The sequence below is a fragment of the Serinus canaria genome, chromosome 1 (assembly GCF_022539315.1).
Source record: "Serinus canaria isolate serCan28SL12 chromosome 1, serCan2020, whole genome shotgun sequence".
Classification (NCBI taxonomy): Eukaryota; Metazoa; Chordata; class Aves; order Passeriformes; family Fringillidae; genus Serinus; species Serinus canaria.
In genome coordinates, this window is record NC_066313.1 from 29,348,075 (window position 1) to 29,370,409 (window position 22,335).

At 48.7% G+C, this 22,335-nt stretch overlaps 1 protein-coding gene across 1 annotated transcript in view; it reads left to right on the forward strand.

Moving 5' to 3' along the window:
• Window positions 1-22,335, forward strand: part of CAPN5 (calpain 5) — a 50,537-nt gene that overhangs the window by 6,413 nt on the left and 21,789 nt on the right. The window contains exon 2 of the mRNA XM_030234983.2: window positions 9,002-9,178. Within this exon, the coding sequence (XP_030090843.1) occupies window positions 9,017-9,178 (162 nt within the window). The 5' untranslated portion in view covers window positions 9,002-9,016. The remainder of the gene's footprint in view (window positions 1-9,001; window positions 9,179-22,335) is intronic.

Here is a 22,335-nt window from a genome sequence, read left to right on the forward strand (position 1 = left end):
TACATCCCATACATGCTCCGAGACTCGCTGCTCCAGCTCGGAGCTGCTGCAACACCAGAGTGTCTAAAGAGCAAGGACTTAGGGCAGGGCAGTGTCTGGGAGAGGAGGAGAGGGCTTAGTCCTGATCCCAGAGCGCTGTGCTCAGCCCACACTCTCCTGCTTGCTGCTCAGCATGGGTTAGGAGCATGCTCTGAGCCTCCTCCTGAAGAGAAGCCAGGCCACGCAGAGAATCCAGACAGACCTCAGAGCAGTGGTGGGCATTTTTGTTTGGGTGAGAGCAGGGTGATGGGTCTGGCTGCCAGCCATGGTAGCAGGACCAAGCACCAGCCTTGCTGGGCTGCAGCAAAGCAATAGCTCTTTGTTATAGGAGGAATCCTCATCTGAAAAGTGAGAGGTGTACCTGTCCATGGCAGAAGGTGTTGGACTTCATGACCCTTAAGATCTCTTCCCACCCAAACCATTCCATTACTCCAAGATCTGGAACACAGAGTGGATGCAGTGCCCAGCATTGTGATCTGTATCCATCTCCCTGAAGGAGAGGGGAAAAACTTATGTCCAGTCCCTGCCTAGAGAAAGCATCAGCCTTTCTGCTCCAGGGGTTGTATGGCAAACTCTTACCTCTGTGTTTAGAGAAGGGCAGCACTGCTGAAATGAAGGAGTGGTAGGGGGAAAAGCTGGCTGGACGCTGGGGGAGTTGCAGCATCCAAGGCAGAAACAGTTTGAAGAGCTCAAATTAAGGCAGTGGGAACTTACATTCAGACCATTCAGCTTGTAAGAACTGAGTGGATCCAGTAACAAGGATGTCTAATAAATCTCACAGGTTTGAAGTGGTCCAATCTGCCTAAGAGAGACCTGTTCAAAAGCAGTAGCACTATCAGTTGCTGCAAGCCTTCAAATATTACTTTTGTGCTTGTGATGCTTTAGAATAGTCACAGTAAGAAAAATTCAGTTAAGACAGAGAGGGAAAAGAAGGTAAAATTAAATTTAAACCCAGCAGATTTTGCAGGTCGATCCTGAAAATTTTACAGACAAGGAGAATGTTCTTATCAGTCAGTACCAGGTGTGGTCTGACATTTGCTGTTGTGACTTTGGAATTTATAGGATGTGGGTTTTGGGAAGTGACTGGCAAGTGGGTTGAGGGCCTATCAAAGAGAAAACTGGGCAGGGAGGACCCAAGTCTGAAGAGGACTTTGTGCCTTCTTGGACTTTTTCGCAGATTGCCTTGGTGCCTTTATTCAGGTTTGGGTCAAGCAAAGAGCAAATCCTGAAATGGTTTATTAGCAAAAGCTGGGAGTCTTGGCAGAGGTTTGAGACCTGACTTGAGGCCAGCAGCTGTAGGACTGGGGTGAAACCTGTGGTATGGAGCCTATTGTCAGAATCATTTGGGGTACCCCCATCATCTGGAATTGCAGGAGATGTTCCTATCCTGCTTAAAGTGAAGCAACTCAAGGGATACATTTCTGGGAATGGCCAGGAGCTCTCCAGAGGAGACCTGAAGGACTTGGTTGTACCTCTGGGCCTCTGTAGGGATGGAGTTTTGGGCTCTGCTTGCAGCAGGGAATGAAGGTGATGGAGAGAGAAGAAACCCATTGCCTTGGGGATGGTGTTGTTATAGAATCACAGAATGGTTTGGGTTGGGAGGGTCATTGAAGACCATCTCATTCCAGTACTCTGCCATGAGCAAGGACATGTCCCACACACCCCTTCCATCCTCTCCTTGAACGCTCCCAGAGGGAGACAGGGCATGCTATGAAGTGTCAGGGCTGAAGCTGTAGGAAGGATGCTCTGGGTCAGCCAGAAGGACAAACATCACAGCTAGCCTGGGAGGGATGATCTTGAGGATCCAGCTGCCTCTCCTCACCCTCCTACAGAGTAGCTGCAGCCCCGTTATCTCTTCTGCTCCTCCCAAATTCCTCATTTGAAGTTCAATTGCTTTAATCATCCCAGAGGCTGCAGAAGCTATTGAAGGCAGAGCATTTGCATGGAGACGTGCTGCATTTTATCTGCACTAATGATGAGTTTTCTGAATGGATTTTCCAGTTCCTCAACCTCTTAAATAAACAACCCTGTCACCCATAATGCCCAAGAAAAAGGCTCACATGGCTACATCAAGCAATGCCCTGTTACTCTTCTGTCCTAGTCCTTCCTTCTTTCCACCTCATAAAGGTACAGGCCTGCCTTTAGACCATAATTTTTTTTCCCAGCTGGCAAGAAAACCAGTGTGAGTGTATTGATGTGGTGCAAGGTTCCCAGTGGAGTCAGTGTGACTGGATTTAAAAGGAGCAGGTCTAGCTGTTCTATTAGAAATGCTGAATAAATAATAATAAAAACATGTTCTCAGTCCAAACCTGCAAACATAGCATCCTCTGCCCTCCTCTTCTGGTGATCAAAATGGATGCTGAGGAGGGCACAGCATCTCTGTAACCTCATGGGTTGTGTGGTTTGTGTTCAACATGACCCTCATGTGGGGTGACAGCCCTCCTGGGCTAGGCAGGAGCCATGTGTCTGGATGACCATGGGAGCGGGTGGCTCGATTCTGTGTGTGTGATTCTGCTCTTCCTAGGCTGTATTTTTCCAGTGCCTAAAAACCTGCTCTGCGTGAGCAGTGTCATGTGCTGGAGAAGGTTCCTGCCTTCTCCTGCACAAAGGTGTTTTTTTGGAAGCTGCATTGGCTGCTGAGTTAGCTTGGGAGTGCTTTGGTGTTGCTGGCTGCTGCTCCTTACAATTATTAACCGGGGTCAGGGTGTGCTGAGGCATGAGGGGTTAGTGAAGTCATGGCTGTCTCCAGGGACTTGGCACTGTAAGAGCCTATTAATTCACCTTTTGTTACTTGTCTTGCAACTCCTGGTAATCTCCAAGAGTTTTTAACCCTGCCGTGGCCTGGGAAACAAGCCAAACATCACACAAGCAGTAATGCTGGGTGAGGGAGCAAACAGCATGAGGAAGGAACCCAAAACTTAGCTTCTGCATTCTCCCCAAACCACAAGTAGATTGGGCTGAGCTGGACCCTGAGTGGTGAATACATTCAGCACATCTCTGCTTTCCCTCAGGCTGCATGGTGGCATGTTACTGCCTTGCTCTTTCCACTGCTTTTGGGTCTGTCTCTCTGCCACCACCTTTTGCTGTTGTTTCATTCTTCTCCCTGCTATTCCTGCATCCCCCCCAGCCTCCTGCATTTTCTGATCCAGTGGGAGAGGCTGCCACCAGCTTTGCTTTGAGCTTGTTGCTCCTTCCTGTGTCAGGATGCTTTCAGACATGTGTCCTGGTCCCATCTGATCTTAGAGTCTGTGCTGAGGGAAGGGCTGGTCTGGCTGGTGCCACAAGCTCCATTCGTGTGCAGAGCTCTGGCCAGTCAGAGCTCGAGCCAGCACAGGGTTGAGAGTGTTCCCAGTGTGGGGCTGCCTGTTCTCCTGCAGCTCCAGCATCTGACTGTGTTTGCAAACGGTGACTCATAGCTGCAAGGAATGAGGAACTCCCCAGTCAAAGGCCTCTGTCCCAGTGTGAGTCATCCAAGCAGAAAGGGAGCTCCTGGTCAGCACACCCTGCTGGCTCCTAAAGGAGATGGGTATTCAAGGATGCCCAGACCCTCCTGTTAACCCTGGCCTTCCCAGGAATAAAATATCCATGCATGCAGACCTGCTGACTGGCCATGTCTCTCCCTGTGCTGTCTTCTTGCTGTTAAGCAATAAAGGAGTGATGTTCTGGTGGAAAAAAATCCAGAGGAAATAAAGCAAGTGTCATAAAGATCACTGTGCATTGCCGGAAACAGCCTCCAAATGTGACATCTTATCTGCAGTTGATTTTGTGCAGATGCTGACAGCCAGGCATGTTTTGGTGATAAGGAGTCACTTGCAGCAGCTTTCTGCCAGGATGTGTGACCTTGCCCTTTCCCTGGCCCGGGAGCAAATGCACTTTCTAATGAAAGACTGCTCTTGATTCATACAACCGTAGAATGGTTTGGGTTGGAAGTACCTTAAAGACCTTCCAGTGCCAACCCCCTGCCATGGGCAGGGACACCCTCCACTAGACCAGGGTGCTCAGAGCCCCATCCAGCCTAGCCTTGAGCACTTCCAGGGATTGGGCAGCCACAGCTTCTCTGGGCAACCTGTGCCAGTGCCTCACCACCTTCACATTGAAGAATTTCCTCCTGATATCAAATCTAAACCTACTCCTTTTCAGTTTAAAGCCATTCCAGATTGTCCTATCACTACATGCCCTTGTCAAAAGGACTTTTTTTTTGAGTTTATTTTCAGTAATAGCCAGCTGTTAGACAGCAACTTCCTTTGCAGGTCTTGGAGTGCTTTGCAGAAGGACCAGGATTTCTGCAGAGTGATGCTTTTTCCTGCTTCTTGGAGGAGGAGGATTCATCAGGGAGCATTTGCTCTAACTTATATGCTTGCAAAAAGCCAGAGGGTTTACTCACTTAGAACAAACAGCCCTTAGCCCTATCAGGATGTTTTTTGGGGCTAAAGCCACCACTCTGAGTTTCTGAGGGGGAGCAGCTAGTCCCTGTGGTTGCTCATGCAAAATTAACCCTCAGGCTGAAAGGTGCCGTGTTAAGGTGTCCTGATTTGGATGCCATCTGTGCTGTAGCAAATCACTGATTAAAATCAGAGCTTGATATAAACATAATTAAGAGTGAAAATTATTATCTCACCATTAGCTCTTAAATGAGAACAGATATATGACCTGATGAAGAAAAGAGATAAAGGCCAGAAGGGGATATTCAGTGCTCTGCTCTTCAACAGTTTTGTTTCAGCAAGTAACCACTGTAAATGTTCAGTAATTTGCATTTTGGCTAAAGCAGCTGCTCTGTAAAGATGTCCAACTGTGCTCAAAAACATCTGGACACGAGCTACCTGTAACTTCCCATGGGAGTTGGCTTCCCTGGTTAACCACAGTCAATTTGAGGAGAAATGATGTCTTGTTTTCTAATTTCCATCAGTGCGGTTTCAGCTTCCCCTCCCTGTGGGCAGGATGCTGCACTGTGCTGCTGGCTCTGGGCCATGCCATTTGGGGTCCAAAGCAAAACTAGGTGCATGCACAGCTGGGAGTGGGAAAGGGCTTTGGGAATGGCACAGGCGCTGGCACTGATTGCCCAGAGGAGCTGTGTGAGGAGGGTTGGAACTAGAGGATCTTGAAGGTCCCTTCCAACCCAAACCATTCTATGATTCTAAGATGACTTGAGGTGGTTTTTGTTCGTGGTTGGCACAGAGTTGTTGGCCCCAAGAGGTGTGGAGTGCTTATCTTATGTCCACTGTAAACAGTGAGTGGCAATTCAACTGCTTCTTCTTCTCTGGGCCCTGGAGAAACAGTGTGTAAAGCTCTCTTTGCATCAGCAGGGTTTCCTCTGCTGAGCTGGACTTTTGTGTTGGTAGGTGAGAGGATAACCCTGGTGTCACCACATGTCTGTCAATAGAAACACCCAAGGAGGCTGTAAAAAATTATTTCAATAACGTATTTATAAAAAGCCCGCCTGCTGCTCTGAACACACCATTACTGAGCCCCATAACATTGCACCTGGCTGAGGGTTGTGCAACCACATGCCTGGTTCCTGCTTCATCTTCTCCTTGGCTGATCCTGTGCTTTTGCAATGAGATATCAAAGCCCTCCCCTGTTCTGTGGGAATGGAGCTGAAGGGCAGCAGATCCTGTCCTTTGGAACAAAGAGTTTTGTCTGACCTGGAGGCAGGCAGCTGTAGGATCTACAAGAAAGGAGGCTTTGCTCCTGGCCCAACTGCAGCCTTGCATAGCACAAGCTTGGCGAGCCCATGCCAGCCACCTGATCAGCCTCTGAGCTGGAAGGCAAGGGGAGGAAGATGTTTGGAGGGGAGGAGGGAAGAGTCTTTCAGCGGGTATTCACCCTGGCCAGTGCAAACACTTTCAGTCCTTCTCCCTGTTGCAGTTCTTAGAGCCATGACTGTTACCAGCTGGCAGGAGCTGGAGCACCTGGATGATGCTGCAGGTGGAAAGGGGAGTCCACAACATCCCTGAGTCATAAGTCTGGCTCAGTCTTCCAACTAAGTGGTTTTTTGTTTGACTCCTTCATGGCAGGACTGAGGTTGGGATCAGAGCACTGTTTATAAAAATTCATGCCAAGAGCGGTGAGTGCAGGTTCCCCTCCCTGCTCACAGGCAAACACATGCATATGCAAGTGTAGAGTTGTTAATTCAAATCAGGCATGAAAACACACAGTTCCTGTGCTCCTGGAGCATCTGAGCTTGGTCCAAGAAGGCAAAAAGTAATTAGACAGCCTTTGGGCATTTTAATGTGGCAGAGGTGAAGTTCAGCCTGGTAAGCATGAAATGCTGCAAATTAGAGAGAGTAATGAATTTTAACTCTGCCCTAAGAACATTCCCTCTGCCCCCTTCCTTTTAACTATTTTGCAAGGTGGTTTTTTTATTATTTGTTTGTTTTTCTAAATGATCCTGAACAGTGTCCCTTCCTCTTCTGCTTGGCATTTCCTTTGCAACTCAAATCCATCTACAGGCTGTCATGTGAGAGTAGCCCTGCAGCGAGGACAGATGGCTGGCAAGGTGACAGTCACTGTAGGGTGGGATAGCAGGGCAACTTTCTGGCAGATCTGGGCATCAGAAAGGCTGGGACTCCTTGGCTGAGATGACTGCCATCCTGTTCTCACAGGGATGGACATTGCACAGGGTGTCTTGTGAAAGTCAGTGTTGCAGGGATCACTGGAAAGCACAGCTCCAAGCTGCAGGGTGTAGCAGTAATTTTATGAATGAGCAGCCAAGTGCCAGCCCTCGGCCACGGTAAGGCTGCAGAGAAGCATCCAGCATCTCCTACATCAAACCCAAAACTCCTGCCTTTATCTTGAGCATGGCTTTTAGAAAGGCACCAGACCTCCCTCCTCCCTTCCCTTCCAGGCTCTCTTCCTAATCTCACTGGTTCTTTCTGCCCAAACTCCCATGGAAGTTTCTCAGCCCAGTTCTCTCTCAGCCCAGTTCCTGCACCAGTCCAAGCAATTCATCTTGCATGTCATCTAACAGCACCTTCCTCCTCTCTCAGCCTGTTGTATTCCTGCAGAAGGCAGTTGCCAACCATCCTTTCCCAGCACTGCTGCTTTCCCCGTGTCTCTCTTTAGCATTGAGTGCTATCACTCAGCCTCATTGTCACTCAAAAGCAGCTTGTTCAGTGCCAGATGTCCCCATGACCTCCCTGGGTAAATCTCCCTTATTTTTCACCCCTTCCTCTGCTGGAGATCTGAAGGCCAGTGCCTTCCCTAGGCCTCTTGGCAGGGTGGGTTGGACTACTGGCTGATTCCCAGACTGCTCAGTGAGGCTGTCAGCCTTTCCACAAGGAGTAAATTTGGTGTATTATTTGGGGGTTTATATCAGGCCATTTATTTTTAAGGCTTTTCTGAGGGCAGGTGATGCACTTGGGCCTCTGGATCTTCTGGGATGCTACAAAGCATCTGGTACTGATGGGAGGGAGAAAATCCCCACAAGCTGCTTTTGCAATTCCTCCTCAGTAGCACAGACCTGTGGAGCAGCCAGCAAGGGGATTATTTTGGGTTCACTTAAGCTCTGAGTGATGAGCACTTGTGCTGCTAATCAAGCTGATAAATGTTGTCAATTAAAACCTGTGCTTTGCTCTTCAGCTTTCCATAAGTGAAGTGTTTTTGTCTCTCCCAGAGGAGAGAAGGCTGGCTGGGTGGGCAATGCTCCTGGATCATCAGAATGGGCATTAGCTTAGCTCTCAGACACCTACTTTCCTTCTGCTAATCCTAGTGGTTCATTAACAAGGGATGTAACACTGCTGCTTAAATTGCTGCCAACCATCAGTGTTCAAATAATCCTTGGGATTTTGGGTGTTTACAAATTAGCTGCTTCTGATTAGCCAGTATCACGAGTTCATTATCCCCCTACGTGTTGTGATACCACAGTAAGCACATGGTTTCTGTATGTCTCACGAGGAGAGATGAGAGGTCAGCCTGCTGGATGCATCCACCCACTGGATAGAGCACCCTTAGTTTTACCATGCTGGAGACTAAAGCTGGGATTATGTCACTTAGGACGGTGCTTTAGTGGTGGGCTTGGCACTGCTGGGTTAATGGTTGGCATAGGTGACCTTAGAGGTCCTTTCCAACCTGAATGATTCCATGCTTCCATGGTTATGTAGCACACACATTCCCATTTCTTTAGGAAACCACACTAGATATTTCCAGACTGAGGTGACTGATGGCCAACTTTTGAAATAGGACATCCCATTTTGGGGAGAGAAAAGGATTGTACATGGCTGTTATAAATAAATACAGAGAAACTTTACAGAAGGAACTCTGGAAGGAGTCTGTGATTAGGTAGTGGGGAACTATGCAGAGCTCCCCTTTTCCTTGTGCCTGAGCAAAGGGGTTGGTACCCAGTGACCAAAAGGCAGGGGTGATGGAGAGGCGCTGATTTCTCTCTGGGGAGCATTTGAGCAATGGTTTCTTGCTGTTGTCTGGATTGCTAAATGCACATCTCTGCCCTGGAAGCAAGACGCTTGTCAGGAAAGAATAATTAATCCAGAAATAAGCAGTGCTCTGCCAGGAGACCTTTTTTTTAATTAAAACCCGATCAGATAAAGTCTGCTGAGAAATTGGTGTCTCTGACAAAATCATGAAATGCACAGTTTTGTGAGTTGAGGCTCCGTGGTGGGGGTGCTCTGGTTAGGGCTCAGCCCCCACAGCTGTGCACACCCATCTTGCAGGGGGTGTCTTTTCCTCCTCTGCCTCCGAGGGCTGTGTTTTTCCCAAATGAGTTACAAATTTGTTGAGAAGCAGGGCACCAGTTATGATCTGCTGCTCTGCCTGGTTTGCTGTCGTTTGGCCAGCTTGGGGGATAAATGGGAGTCCCAACCCTGATGGATCAAAAGGGTACTTGGGCTCAGAGGTGGTCGTCTTCAGCCACGATGTCTTGGTGCTGCCACTCAAGAGTGGCAGAGGAGGATTGGGTGTCCCTGGGCAGAGCGTGCCCTGTCTCATTGCTGCTCTGCTTGTCCTCCAGAGGTAGTGGGGAAGGATGTTTTCCTCAGTGAAGCCCTACGAGAACCAGCGCTACGCCTCTCTGAAGAAGGAGTGCCAGCGGCGGAAGCAGCTCTTCGAGGACCCGCTTTTCCCCGCCAACGACGACTCGCTCTTCTACAAGTCAAGGATTCAGGGCATCCAGTGGAAGCGACCCAAAGTAAGTGCACCCATCCCCTTGCCCCTCAACGCTGCTTCCTACCATCTCTGCTCTCAGGTGTCCCTAAAAATGCACAGTGAGCCCTTCACCGAGGCTGTCAAGCCCCAGTCGACATCTCCTCTCCCCAGCAGCATTTATTTATTTACCCAGTCCTGATATTGTGAGCCTCTAGGGTGCCAGGGAGTCCTGCTGCACTCAGGTCCAAGTTTCTCTGCATCCAGTGAGGTCCAAGAGCAAAGGAGGCTTTTCTGTGACTCAGTTTCCCCATGCATAAACCAGGGAGAAGGTTTGCAGCTGGGTTGGTGTTGTGTACTCCTGTAAGGCTGGTGGGTCCAGCAAGGCAGAGTATTATCTCTGAATCACAGAACGGTTTGAGTTGGAAGGGACTTTAAAGAACAAGTTCCAACCCTTCTGCCAAGGGCAGGGACACCCTCCACTAGAATACTCTTGGTGGTCCATTTGGAAAGGGAAAAGAAGATAAGCTTTGGGTAGGTGAGATGGTTTTGAGGTCTTTGGGGAAGAGGGTGGCTGTACCCATCCTTCCTCTTCTGTGCAAAAACCATGTCCTCTCTGCCTCTCCTCCGTGCTGCTGTGTCTGTCATGAAGGCAGGTTGCAGGGGGCTGGGGATGACATTGCCTGTCCCCAGCATTGCCAGTTCCTCTTCTTCAGTCCTCAGTGCCAGCCCAGAGGATACACATCAGGACCTGAGGGCACTATGGGGAATTTGTATGTCTTGTTATGGCTGTCCACTTGGAGTTGCCCATGAGCGCAGTGCTCCGACTGCCATGAAGCACAAGGAGTCTCAGGTAGCAGTGATAATTGTGGTTGGGAAGTGGCAGTATCCCAGCATCTCACACACCTGGGTTTCCTTCCTTCCCTGTGGGGAGCAGCAGCCCTCTCTGCCCAGCCTGTGCTTTTCCACACGTGACTTGGTGGCATTTGAGTGTTGTGGGGTTGCCTGAGCTGCCGTCATCGTCTTCGCCCCCGCTGACAGCCCAGAAAATCAGCTGGCCTTCCACAAGACAGTGCTGTGTCTGTCTGGGTGAGGGCAGTCTGCAGGGGAGTGCACAAAAGGCTTTGTGTGAAGGGAGAGATGGAGCTGAACTGACTCTTGTTGTGTGGCCAGAGGGGCTGAGCCCCCCAGCATCCTACTGGGCTCCTTGTGGGAGGAGACCTCACTTCCCTCTGCTCTGCCTTTGTGTCTTCCACTCCAGCTCTGCCTGGAAACTGGATTTGTGCAAAGCCCTGTGTGTGTTTTAGTTTATTCCCCTTGTCTGCTGGAAGGAAAAGAGGCTTTGTGCACAGCTGCCTTCTGAAGACAGGGCTGACCATGGTTTGGTCTCACTGTGGGCGCCAACATGAACACACTGTGCACATCCCATTTATACAGCAGGCAGGTCATAGCTGAGACTTTCTAAACAACTTTCTCTGGAACTGAAAGGTGGGGATGTATGTGAGACCCCTTGCTGATTTGCATTCAGGTCACACACATTATTTCAGCCCCATGTCTAAAGACGGGGGTGGGATCCCTTTGTAGAGGGACAAAGATTGCTTGTGTTCTGCTGAGCATCTCAGAGCTTTTCTCCATCTGCTTTTCTGCCTTTCCTCTCACTCGCAGCCCTTGGTGTTCAGGCAGGTATTATCCTCTTGCTGCCTTGCTCTGTAGAGCATGAGGTCTTTCTAAGAAAGCTTTCTGAACCTCATCTGCAAGGTGTCATGCTCACCTAGTCCAAACCATCCCTGCTGAAGCACAGAGTGAATTCAGACTTTTTCCAGGTACCCGCTCTGCAGTTTCATAGGATCATAGAACTGTTTGGGTAGGAGGGGACCACTGAAGCAATTAGCATAGAATGTTGAATCAGGACTCTTTCTGTCATGGGCTGTCAGTGGGAAAGGAGGCTGGAAATGGGTCCCATGTGCCAGCAAGGTCCTGTGGCTTAACAAGACACAGAGGTGGTCCTTGTTTTGCTGCCTCTGCACCAGATAAAGGGAATTTTGCCAGCAGTTTGGGTGCCAGAAGGAATGCATGCTGAGCAGTGGCAGACTCATGATGCCCCTGTCTGGTAGGACTGTTTGATCCAACCTACTCAGCTGTCTTGACCACAGAATCACCATTAAAAGAAGAATGTGAGCTCACACCTGCCCTGTTTGCTGCTGAAGTTTCAAGAAACCTCTTTCTCAAAAGCATTTCTCTATGTTCTTTCTCTCAATTGTTCATTTCAGCAAAAGTAACTCAATTTTACAGGGAGAATTGCTTTGTGCCAGCAGAAAATGCAAAATGACATTTTTAGTTGCTGGACCTGATTCTGCCTGAAATCATACTGGCTTTCTAAGGGAGGGAGTCCAGGAAAAATCCCAGCATCTTCTGCAAGAAAGCAATCACTCTCAGCTTTTCCAAGTTAATGTAGGATTCAGCAGAGTCCAAAATGTCCATGAAGCTTAAATCAACTGTTCTGCTTGTGTGCTATTGAATGGCATGGTGCAGTGATTAAACCACAGAAACATCTTGTTTCTATTACAACCAGCAAATCTTATCTTAGGCAATCACAGTTAAATCTCTTTCAGAAAAAAAGCAAGTAGTGATACTCCCAGCTTTTGGCAGATGCTGTTTTGGGGATTTCCTTACCAAGAAATGGAGTCCCCAGTCCCAGGGATACTGTTTACAGGGAAGAGATGGTGTGCACACACTTTTATCTCTCAGGGCCATGGCCATGGGTTGTTATGGAGTGTTTGAGCTACAACTGTGATAAAACATAAGAGCTCATTGTGTCTCTGGCTTTGCTGTGAGAACAGAGTGGGTGGAGAATGGAAATAAAAGCTGTCCATTATTAAAAACAACCACTTGCTTTCTCAGAAAAGTTGTCATTTGTGATCCATGGAAAGAAATCAGACGTAGGAGATAAATTGTGCCCTGAGAAGCTGTAGTTGCCCTATCCCTGGAAATGCTCAAGGCCATGTTGGATGGGCTTTGAGCAATATGGTCTAATGGAAGGCATTCCTGGCCACAGCAGGCAATCAGAACCAGGTGATCTTGAAGGTCTTTCAGAATGAAAACAATTCTGTGATTTTTCAGATAAAGCACTTGCATGTGAAAAGCAACCACAGTGACCTCACTGGGGTGCTGGGATTGTGCTTTGGCAGAGGCAGGATCTTATTTCCTCATGCTTCCATGGTGCTAGAATGGATCTATACAGTCCATCCTCCATGTGTGCATCTCTACCTCCCCAGCTATTCTTCCAGCATCCTCTCTGTTCCTCCATGCACTCCAAAAGCTTGAGGCTGCTTTGGCAAAAAAACCCCAGCAAAACAACAAAACCCCCGATCTCTGCAGTGCTTTCCCTTTTGTTTGAAGTTTTTCTGGGCAGAAGGGAAAAGGAGAGGATGAGGAACAGCTCTGGTCCCTTCCCTGTTCAGGCTGCTTTGCTTCAACTCCCTCCTGCATCCGGCACTGCAGCCTTTCCTGGAACAGGCTCAGCCTTATTATTTCCAGCAGGGTGTCCTCCCTCCCTCCCTGCTTTCCTTGGCCTGCAGCCCTGCTCTGGATGCCAGATCTTTGCAGAAGGAGCAGCTGTTTGAGCCCTCTAATCGTGTTTTGGCCCCGGTGCTTGTTTGCTGGACGCCTTCGCCATGCGGCCCGGCAAAGCCAGAAAGCCAATTACTGGAGTGCCTCAGAGGGAGGGAAACCACAGCATCAGCCTGAGCTGGGAAGGGGGTCCTGGAGAGCCCTGTCTAGTGAATCCTCTGAAAAACAAAGCTGGCTGCTCATTGCCTTGCCAAAGCAGATTTTGGAGATCACTCAGGCAGCATCAGTGGCTCCTTTTGGCAGCAGCACTTGGGTGCTGCATTAGAAATTAAACAGAACTTTTGAGCTTAGCTCAAATTCCAACACCTTGCTTGAAACTTCTTTCCCTTGTGCTCTGTATGCTGCTGTGCAAAGGAGAGGGAAATCTGTATCCAGCAAGTAGTACCACTCCCAGTGGAAATGTCAGCCTGATCCTCAAGCTGAGTTTTGCCCTCCCCTTTTGGGACAGGAGTGCTGGCAGCACACCTTGGAAGTGAGAGGTTTGGTCTGTGCTTTGGGTGAGCTGGTCTGCATGGCTGGGAGGTGGGTATATAAGAAGGGGTGGCACAAAGATCAGTAGAAGGGGATGGATGAGGTACAGGATGGATGGCAAAAGTAAGGGGAGATTTGGGGCATCTGCTGTGTCTGTTGATCCCCTGTGGAAAAAATTATGATAGTGTAAGGGAGAAGAGACTCATCTACCCTGTGGGGAAAGAGTTAATCTCTTCTAATCATCAGAAGAGTTAATCTCTTCTAATCATCGTCCCAAGCTCTCTTCTTGGGTACAGAGTGCTTCTAGTGATGCCATGGGATTGCTACAGGCTTTGATTAGGGTCTGTCTTTAACACCTCTGGGCCTTACCCAGTGCTTGTTTTCTCTCTGCAGCAAGAAGGACACTTGGTTCAGGTTCAGCCTGCCAAGCTATGGCTGCTGCTGGGATGGGTCATCAGCCAGGACAAATTTGGGCATCCCTGCACAAGAAGCCTGGTGGATGAGGCATCCACAGCTTCTCAGGAACAACCTGGTCCAGTGTCTCACACCCAAACAGGGAAGAATTTCTTCCTAATACCTAATCTAAATCTGCCATATTTCACCTTAAAGCCATTCTCCCTTGTCCTGTCATGCAGGATACATTACGTCCATTGTCTCCTGGACTGGATGCTGTTGTCTTTGGAGGAGGTGCTGCAGGATGGGAGAGCATCTCTTAGCTTACATCATGCACAAATGTGATGTTGAACTGCATGAGCTGCATGCTCTGGTCCTTCAGCTCTTCCCAGGGAGCAAGGCTGAGCATGGAGATGGTGTTTTCCTCCCTGTTGTGGAGGCAGGTGGGCTGCTGTGTGCTGAGTGTATTCCTGTCCACAGCAGTGTCTCAGTGACTGTGTGGCTCAAGGTGACCTGTGGTTCCTGTTGAACCTGGGCTGCATCCCTGCTCTGTGAGTTCAAGCCTGGATGGTTGCAACCTCCAGAGAAACTCTCTTGGATGAAGTCCCCCTCCCAATCTTCAGGGGAAGAGCTTTTTCCTCCATACCTGTTTCTCAGTATTTTTATCTCTCTCCAGTATTTAGTTGCAAGCGGCTGAATTATCTCTGCAGGAAATAATTGTCAGGGGAGATTGGTACTGATTAAAGAGCATGAAGGTAGATTCTTGCAAAATGGTAATGTTATTTTGCCTGGATGAGGGCAATGTCATTTGGAGGGGAATGCCTGAGAGAGTAGTTGTGGGGGAGAGAGACAGGCCAGGTGTTTTGGGAAAAATTATGGCAGCAGGAGACCTTAAGGCACTAGGACCATGGCATTTTCAGCCCTAGTATGAGCCTGGGGAGAGATGCTCTCAGTCACAGCCCTGAGATTTTGTTCCAGATAGACAAGAGAAATCTTGTTTTAGAAACCAAGAAAATGGGATTTTTTAATAGCCATTCCCTGCCTTCCTGGTACATACCTACTGTGACTTGTGTATAGGGGTTTTGTCCATTCACAGAATCATAGAATGGTTTGGGTTGGAAGGGATCCTGTAAAGATCCTCTAGTTCCTTGGGCAGGGACTAGGGTGCTCAGAGCCCCATCCAGCCTGGCCTTCAACACTTGCAGAGATGAGGCATCCACAGCTTCTCAGGAACAACCTGGTCCAGTGTCTCACCACCCTAACAGGGAAGAATTTCTTCCTAATACCTAATCTAAATCTGCCATATTTCACCTTAAAGCCACTCTCCCTTGTCCTGTCATGCAGGGTACATTATGTCCATTGTCCCCTGGACTGGATGCTGTTGTCTTTGGATGAGGTGCTGCAGGATGGGAGAGCATCTCTTAGCTCCACTCTTCTTTACATTATTAAGCACTTAGCTCTTTTCTCTTGCTGTATGAGGGTTATACAGTCAATCCCCTTGGGGGTTTCCTGGAAGGGGAAAGGAGTCAATGAACTAATTCACTAAAAGCAGGACCAGCACTTCCCTGCCCACAAGTTTCTGCATTAAAAGGTCGTTTCCCCAGTGTGTAGTGCAGGCTGGGAAGCTGGCAAAAACACAAGAGTGAAGATAATGGGGAGGACAGATGTTAGGGTCTTGCAGTTCTTTGCTTTCTGAAGTTCACCAAGAGTTTAGCAGGGAGGCACTTACACTGCCAATGGCAATTGGGTGCAAAAATCTTCTGGTGTCCCACTTGGAGGTGTTTATTCCAGAAAGACTGAAATACTAAATTCTGTGCTCCAGAGGTGTCCTTACTGAGCTTTTTGCAGTGTCTTGGCCTGTCTCTCTCAGTTTTGGTCTCTCCCAAAGAATACTTGGGGTTAGTGTTGGCACTGGGGCTCCTCTGTGCTGCTGGATTGACCGAGGGATCATCTCCTCTGAACAGAGTCAACAGACTCTGCCTGGGGTCCATCACAGGGGTTAAAATCCTTCCAGACCTTTGCATTTCTCCTCTTAGGAATTTATGAGCCACTTGCCTGTTAATTTATCTGCTGTTTTCAGTAAAACTGGAGCTGATGGCCAGTCTGGCTGTTCCTTGCCAGGAAAGGATTTGGTCATCATTTAATGCAATCTCTGAATTGACCTTGTTTTTACATTTTTAAGTCATTCATAGGCTACTCCATCCCTCAAGGATGAACAAGAGATTCATTGTTATTATTTGCACTTCTTTTAAAAGGTCTCTACTCCCATTAGATGTGATGCTGACCCTGGCTGCATTCCAGCAGGTCTCGCCAGATCCTCCCAGGGCCACGGCCTCATGGTGCCAGTCAGGCACACTCTCCCCCTTAGCCCCAGTGGGGACTGGAGTTGATAAGATGCTTGGCACTAGTGCAGCCTTTGATAAGAAATTTCCAGCCAGTCTGCTTTGTCCTCAGCATCAGAAGGACACGGCCTTAAAAGCAAAAGTGACGGTAAAATCCCTGGATTAGATTCATGGCGTGCTGCTTAGTGCCTCTTAGTGCAGCTGCGTGTTGGTGACAAGAAATTATTGTATTGGTAATGAGGAAGAGCACAACAATAGCAGAGGATGTCACAGAAAGGAGTCCTGAGCATCCACTGTCTCTGAGCTCCATGGCAGGGAATGTGCAAATCCTCCCCTTCCCAAATCCTCCCAAACTGGGCTCTGGGATCCTGGAGAGGTACACTTGACCTCTGGAGCAGCTACAGAGCTACTTATCACAGAACCACAGAGTGGTTTGGTTTCAAGATCACCTAGTTCCAACCTCCCTGCCATGGGAGAGATATCTTCCACCAGACCTGGCTGCTCAGTGTTAAGGAAACTTCCCTGTCCAACCATCCAGGAGCTGCTCTGGCAGTCACACTGCCACCACCTGAGCTGGGACCAAGACCCCTTTGTAGGGGGCAGCTCCAGGCAGACAGTGGGTGCCCCACTTGGCTCCCTACACTCACAGTCAGAGAAGGTTTCCTTACTGTGACCCCAGCTTTCCCAGAACAGAGTCCCAGAGATCTGGATCATTAAAATGGTTTCATCTTGGTGCAGTGATAGAAAAATGGCCCGAGCTGGTGCCTCTGAGGAGGGACCCCAAACAAAGGAAACCTTCTGTTTTTATCCTCTCACAGTCCGAGCATGGGAAAGCCTGGAGAGTCTCCCAGTGTCTTCTAGGTCACATGGGTAGGACACAGGTGCCCTTTGTTCCTTGGTCAGCAGATCACAGCCTCTTGTCTCAGGCTTGGGCTCCCTCCCCCCAGAGCTCAAACTGCAGCTGCTCGTGAGATACCTGCACTGAATGTGTTCCTCACCACTCAAAGCCCTATCCAACCTGTCCTGGGGATGGGGCATCCACAGCTTGTCTGGGAAACCTGTGCCAGTGCCTCACCACCCTCACAGGAAAGAATTTCTTTCTATGATCAAACTTAAACCTGGATTTATTCAGTTTAAAGCCACTCAAGCCATTCCTCCTTGTCCTGTTACTTCACGCATCCTCTCCACCTCTCTTGGAGCTTCTTTAAGCACTGGTAGGAACTTGGAGTTCTCCTTGGATCCTTCTTGTCTGCAGATTGCACAACCCCAGCTCTCTCAGCCCATTTTCATAGCAGAGCTGCTTCAGCCCTCCGAGCATCTTTGTGGTCTCCTCTGGACTTGCTCCATCAAGCAAGGTCCATATCCTCCTTGTGGGGGGATTCCCAGAGCTGGATGCACCCTCTGAATCAGCCAAGGCTTTTAATCTTGCTGCAGACTGGGAGTTTCTGCACTGCTTGTGAGCTCTAATCTTTGAGCCCTCAGAGAGGATGGGATTTTGGGGTGGTTTCCTGTGTTAAGGGCAGGTGTTCCTGCTGGAGCAAGTGTCTTTCACTGAAGCCCTTGAAAAGACATGATCAGGCATGGTGCTGCCTCTTGCAGAAGGAAAATAAAATACAGAGAGTGTGAGTGTGAGTGTGCAAACTGTGTGAGTTTGTGAGTGGAAATATAAAACAATGCTTCTTTGATATTTCTGGATCTTTGTGAAGAAACCACTGCTCAGTGATGTGTTCCTCCCAGTCCCCATCCAAGAAGGAAAAGGATGAACAAACCATCTTAATGGAGAGTGGTCATGGATGGTTAAATTTTGACTGTGGTCTGATGCAAATGCCACTGACAGAGTTACATAAGAATTAATGTCCCTTCTCCCAGTTAGCAGAAGCTCATGACTCCACATCTCTAGAGGGTGGTTTTCTCATAAAACAGGATTCTGTTTGTAAAGCTACACCCAGTGTATGAATAACCAGAATAGGCGTAGGCTGGAAGTAGTTTCTTTAAATGGCTTAAACTCATGATAACCTCATTTTTCATCATCTTTGCATAGTCAGGGATTAATTTAGATTGTGGTGAGGTCAAGTCCTGTTTATGAATGGAGGTGCTATGAATAATATACCAAAGCGTATTTCCTTGCCCTGGGAGAAGGAAATGGAGACAGTATGGCTCAGGGGGGTGTGGGAGGTGTCCCTACAGAAAAGCAGTTTGGAGATTTTGATCTGAGATACACACAATGGAGTGTGGAGGTAGTTTCTCTTTGCAGCTTCCAGTTCTTTTTTTCCCATCAATAACTTTACTCTTAGGTTAATTAAAAACAAACAAACCAAACCAACAGAAAACTCCTGCACAATTTAGATTTCTAAATCCTGTTTTAGAGGATTGGCTTTCAGTGGGACACAGGATTTGGGATTCAGGCAGAGCAGCTGCTGAATGATGTTGCTTGGAGGCAGAAACAGTGCAGCTGAGCTCGTGGCCACGTCAGCTTGCTCCAGGATTTCACTGGCTGGGTTTGGACCATTCCTCCTGAAATACTGTAGTGTTTCACAGCAGGACTTATTTGGATAGGCTCCCCCTTTTCCTCCAGCATGGCCCCACCTCTGTGTCCTCCAGGATGGGGACTGGTGGCTCAAGAGTGGTGCAAGATGTGGAGCATCCTCAGGGCTCCTGACTGTGGTGTGTGGTCCCTCACTTGTACCTGCATGACCGTCATCCTCCAGGTCTGGGGCTTCATGCTTTTACTTTCAAGCCAAGCTGTTCCTCTGCTGGAGGTTAAACCTCACAGCTAAAAGTGCTGGAGCACTTGAGAGAATGGTGCTCTCAAGTGGGTGTGGGTGTATTTTAAACTCACAATACTGCCAAGCCAGGGCTGCTTCACCCCTTCCCAGGGGAAGGGGGTCAAAGGAGATCTGCAGGAGAGCTCAAGACTGGGATGTGATGGAGGATGGGGAAACTTGGGTGGGGGTGGCCAGCAGCACTGTGCTGAGTCAGAGAGGTGTATCTGTCAGAGGGGTTAAACAGCCTTATTTTTTTCCTCTTCCTCGCATGTCCTCTCACTGCTCTGAGCATCCCATCCCCCAGTTTGTCACTGAGCCATGTGAAGATTTTCCTGCTTCGACAGTGACTTCTGCAGCCCTCAGGGCTCTTGGTATCCAGGGAGTTCTTGGGTTTTTTTCTTTGTGGCTTTGCCACCAGACAAAAGCACTTGCTGTGGGAGAGATGGCCTGGAGGGAGCTGTGTCTGGATGTGTGGTGATGCTCAAAGCCAGGCTGTGCCAGCCTCTGCATCAGTCTTGGCTGGGTAGAGACTGAAGAAGTCCTGGGTGGAGCAGTGATGAGACTTCCCAAGAGTGCATCCCTGGAAAGGGCATGTGGGAGGAATGACAGGTCTGAGGTCTCTGTACTTGTGCCAGTCTCCTTCCAATCCCTCTCCATCTGCTCCTGGGGAAGTGCAGTGCTCTCACAGCCTCTTGTGTCTCTCCACCTCTCATTGCTTTATCCTTTTTTGGGGGCCTTTGTACTTTGGATACCCGGAAGATAAAACTGCAGAGGAACCTGATAAGGTCCTGCAAACTGACCTTTAGATCTTGTTTGCCTCTGTCCCCTCTCTTCCTGGTGCCAGAACAAATGCCATTGCATGATGCTGTGGCACAAAACTGAGTCAAGGAGTTTGTGGGCACTGTGTGTTTTTGGATGCCTCCCTTCACAAGCAAGTCCTGTTTGCTGTGGGTGGAGTGTGCAGTGCCCTCTGCATGGTGTGGGAGCTGATAACAATACAGATGTGTACACACTGAGATACTGTGAGTGGATTAGCATTAGGGATGCCTGACTGAGGCAGTACAAACCCCCACAAACAGTTCTGTAGGGTGTAGATACTCCCAGCCAACCTACCCTCCTTCCATGTGTGTGAAGCTGATCTGCCAAGTACATATTTTTTAGTAGAGCCTGTAGTGACAGGACAAAGGGATAATGGCTTTAAACTGGAAAAGGATGGATTAAAAGTAGGTATAACAGCACAATTTTTTTTCTAGTGAGGGCGGTGAGACACTGGCACAGGTTGCCCAGAGAAGCTGTGGCTGCCACATCCCTGAAAGTGTTCAAGCCAGGCTGGATGATGTTTGAGCAACTTGGTCTGGTGGAAGGTGTCCCTGCCCATGGCAAGGGGTTGGAGAGAAATGATCTTTAAGGTCCCTTCCAACCCAAACCACTCCATGTTTCTATAATCCTATATTAATCCATCCGAAAGCATAGACACCTGATATTCTAAATTCACCCCGTTTCCCTTTCCTTTGTCACCCTGGTGCAAATTTTATTAATTCCCCTTTTTGCAAAATCACATCCCAGTTGCAGATACCTGCAGCAGGGCAACACAGGGACCTTTGTGTCTGCTGTGTCACCATTGCTCGCCATGCCTGGGGGCCTCTTGCTCGCTTGTCTGTGTGAGTGACATTTAGGACAGGATCCTTTCAGCTCCCAGTTGCTCAGAAGGGAGGGAGGGAATACAGCCATGCTAATAGATTATTTTGCTGATTTTGCAAGTCTGAGTGAAGGCATTGTTCTGAAACAGCCAGGCTCTGCAATGAAATTAGACGAGTCTGTTCCTTACAAAATCTTGTTAGCAAAAAATGGTCCTGGCATGCAGCAGATGTTGCATCTCCTGTGGTTATTCCTCCTCCTGCCATAGCTTTTTCCCTCCCCACATCTGGCTGGACATGATCCAGATCCCCAGTGAATCTCAGAAACCTGCACTGGGAAAATTTTATGGTAAAACAGTCATCAGTTATAAAGCAAATTAGAGAGTGATTTTCTCTTTACAACCCTGTGTGGAACTGGACTGGCTGGAGAAGGTGAAGAAGAGATTTTCTGCTTTAAATGTATTTGGAAGAAAACTGTGCGCATTCGGGAGAGTATCCCAAAAGGGAGAGCAGAGGGAAAGACCATGTGCTTTTGGATGGGAAGCAAAAAAGTACAAGATAATTGCTCTGATTGAGTGGTGTTTTTTTTCCTTAATGAACTTCAGAAATCCAAAGCCAGAGGGAGAAAACTGTCCCAATCTGGGCTCTCATAAGCCAGACCTCTGCAATCAGCCCCTCACCAACAGGAACCTGCTCTGGCTCTGATTTCCACCTCTGTTCCACATCCATTGGAGGAGGGAGGATATGAATCACCAGAACTTTGAATCACTATTTTGGCCCTCTCTGTGTTATCAATCTGAATCTTTCCATAGAACCATCCACACAGGCTTTCTCTAAATTGTGTTTTGTTGCCTGGAGCTCAGCAGGCATTTCAGCAGACAATTTTAGGGAGGGCAGATCATCTCTGATGGTGCTTAGGATCCTTGTAATCACCATCTCCAGAAGCGTTCAAAGAACACGTGGGTGTGGCACTTGGCAACATGATCTAGTGGTGAACATGGAAATGTTGGATTAATGGTTGGACTTGGTGATCTTAAGGGCTTTTCCAGCCTCACTGATTCAGTGATTCTTGTGATCCTCCAAGACAGGTTCTCCTTAGGGGTAAAGAGACATGGATGACTCCCTCAGCCAAGGTAAAGAGCCATTCATTAAAACCATTGCTTCCCTGCAGCCATGGCTTTTGGCTTCCCCTCCTTGTTCCTTCCTGCTCTCCATCTGTGTCCAGACTAGGAGCAGCCAGGATCAGGCTGGGATAAATGAAGGACAGGATGGAGTTCCTGTCTGCTGAAGCTCAGGTGGCAGGAGGCAGTTTGAGCAGGTTCTGCTGTGGCTGAAGCCTGAACCCAGAAGGCCCCAGGGTGTGTGTGGGTGTGGATGTCGCTGTGCTGCCCTCCTCTCTCAGGGTCACGGTGTTGGGAGGGTGACGTGGTGTTTGCTGCCTGGATAAATGTTATTGCTCACCTGGATTCTGTCTGTTGCACGGCAGGAAGGGGAGGAAACCAAGGTCATGACCTTCTCTGGTCTGGGAATCTCTGCTTCTCTCCTCCCTTTGCACATGCAAATCCCAGGCCCTGTAATTCCATCTGGCTGCAGAACAAGCTCCTTATCACTTCCAGCACTTTTCACAGGAAAAGGAGCACTAAATGTTCCAAAGCTTTTCTTGGCTTTTTGACCTAGTTCCCACTGGTATCTTGTCCATCAACACTCTCATGGTGCTCCATGGCTCTAAGTGTGCTCTGCATCTCACACTAGGGCCCCACTGTTGCTCCATGCAGTCCTGGGGCATTGCAGCCTGGCTGAAGCAGTGCCTTGGTCCTTGGCTCCCACCTCACTACAGAATACAGGGAATGTCATCCCAGTGGACTGAGGCCACACAGTCTAGACCAGGAACAAAAAGTATGAGTGGAAACTCAGCATCTTCCATAGGGACCGAAGAATCCAAGTAATTTAATATTGGTTAGCTCC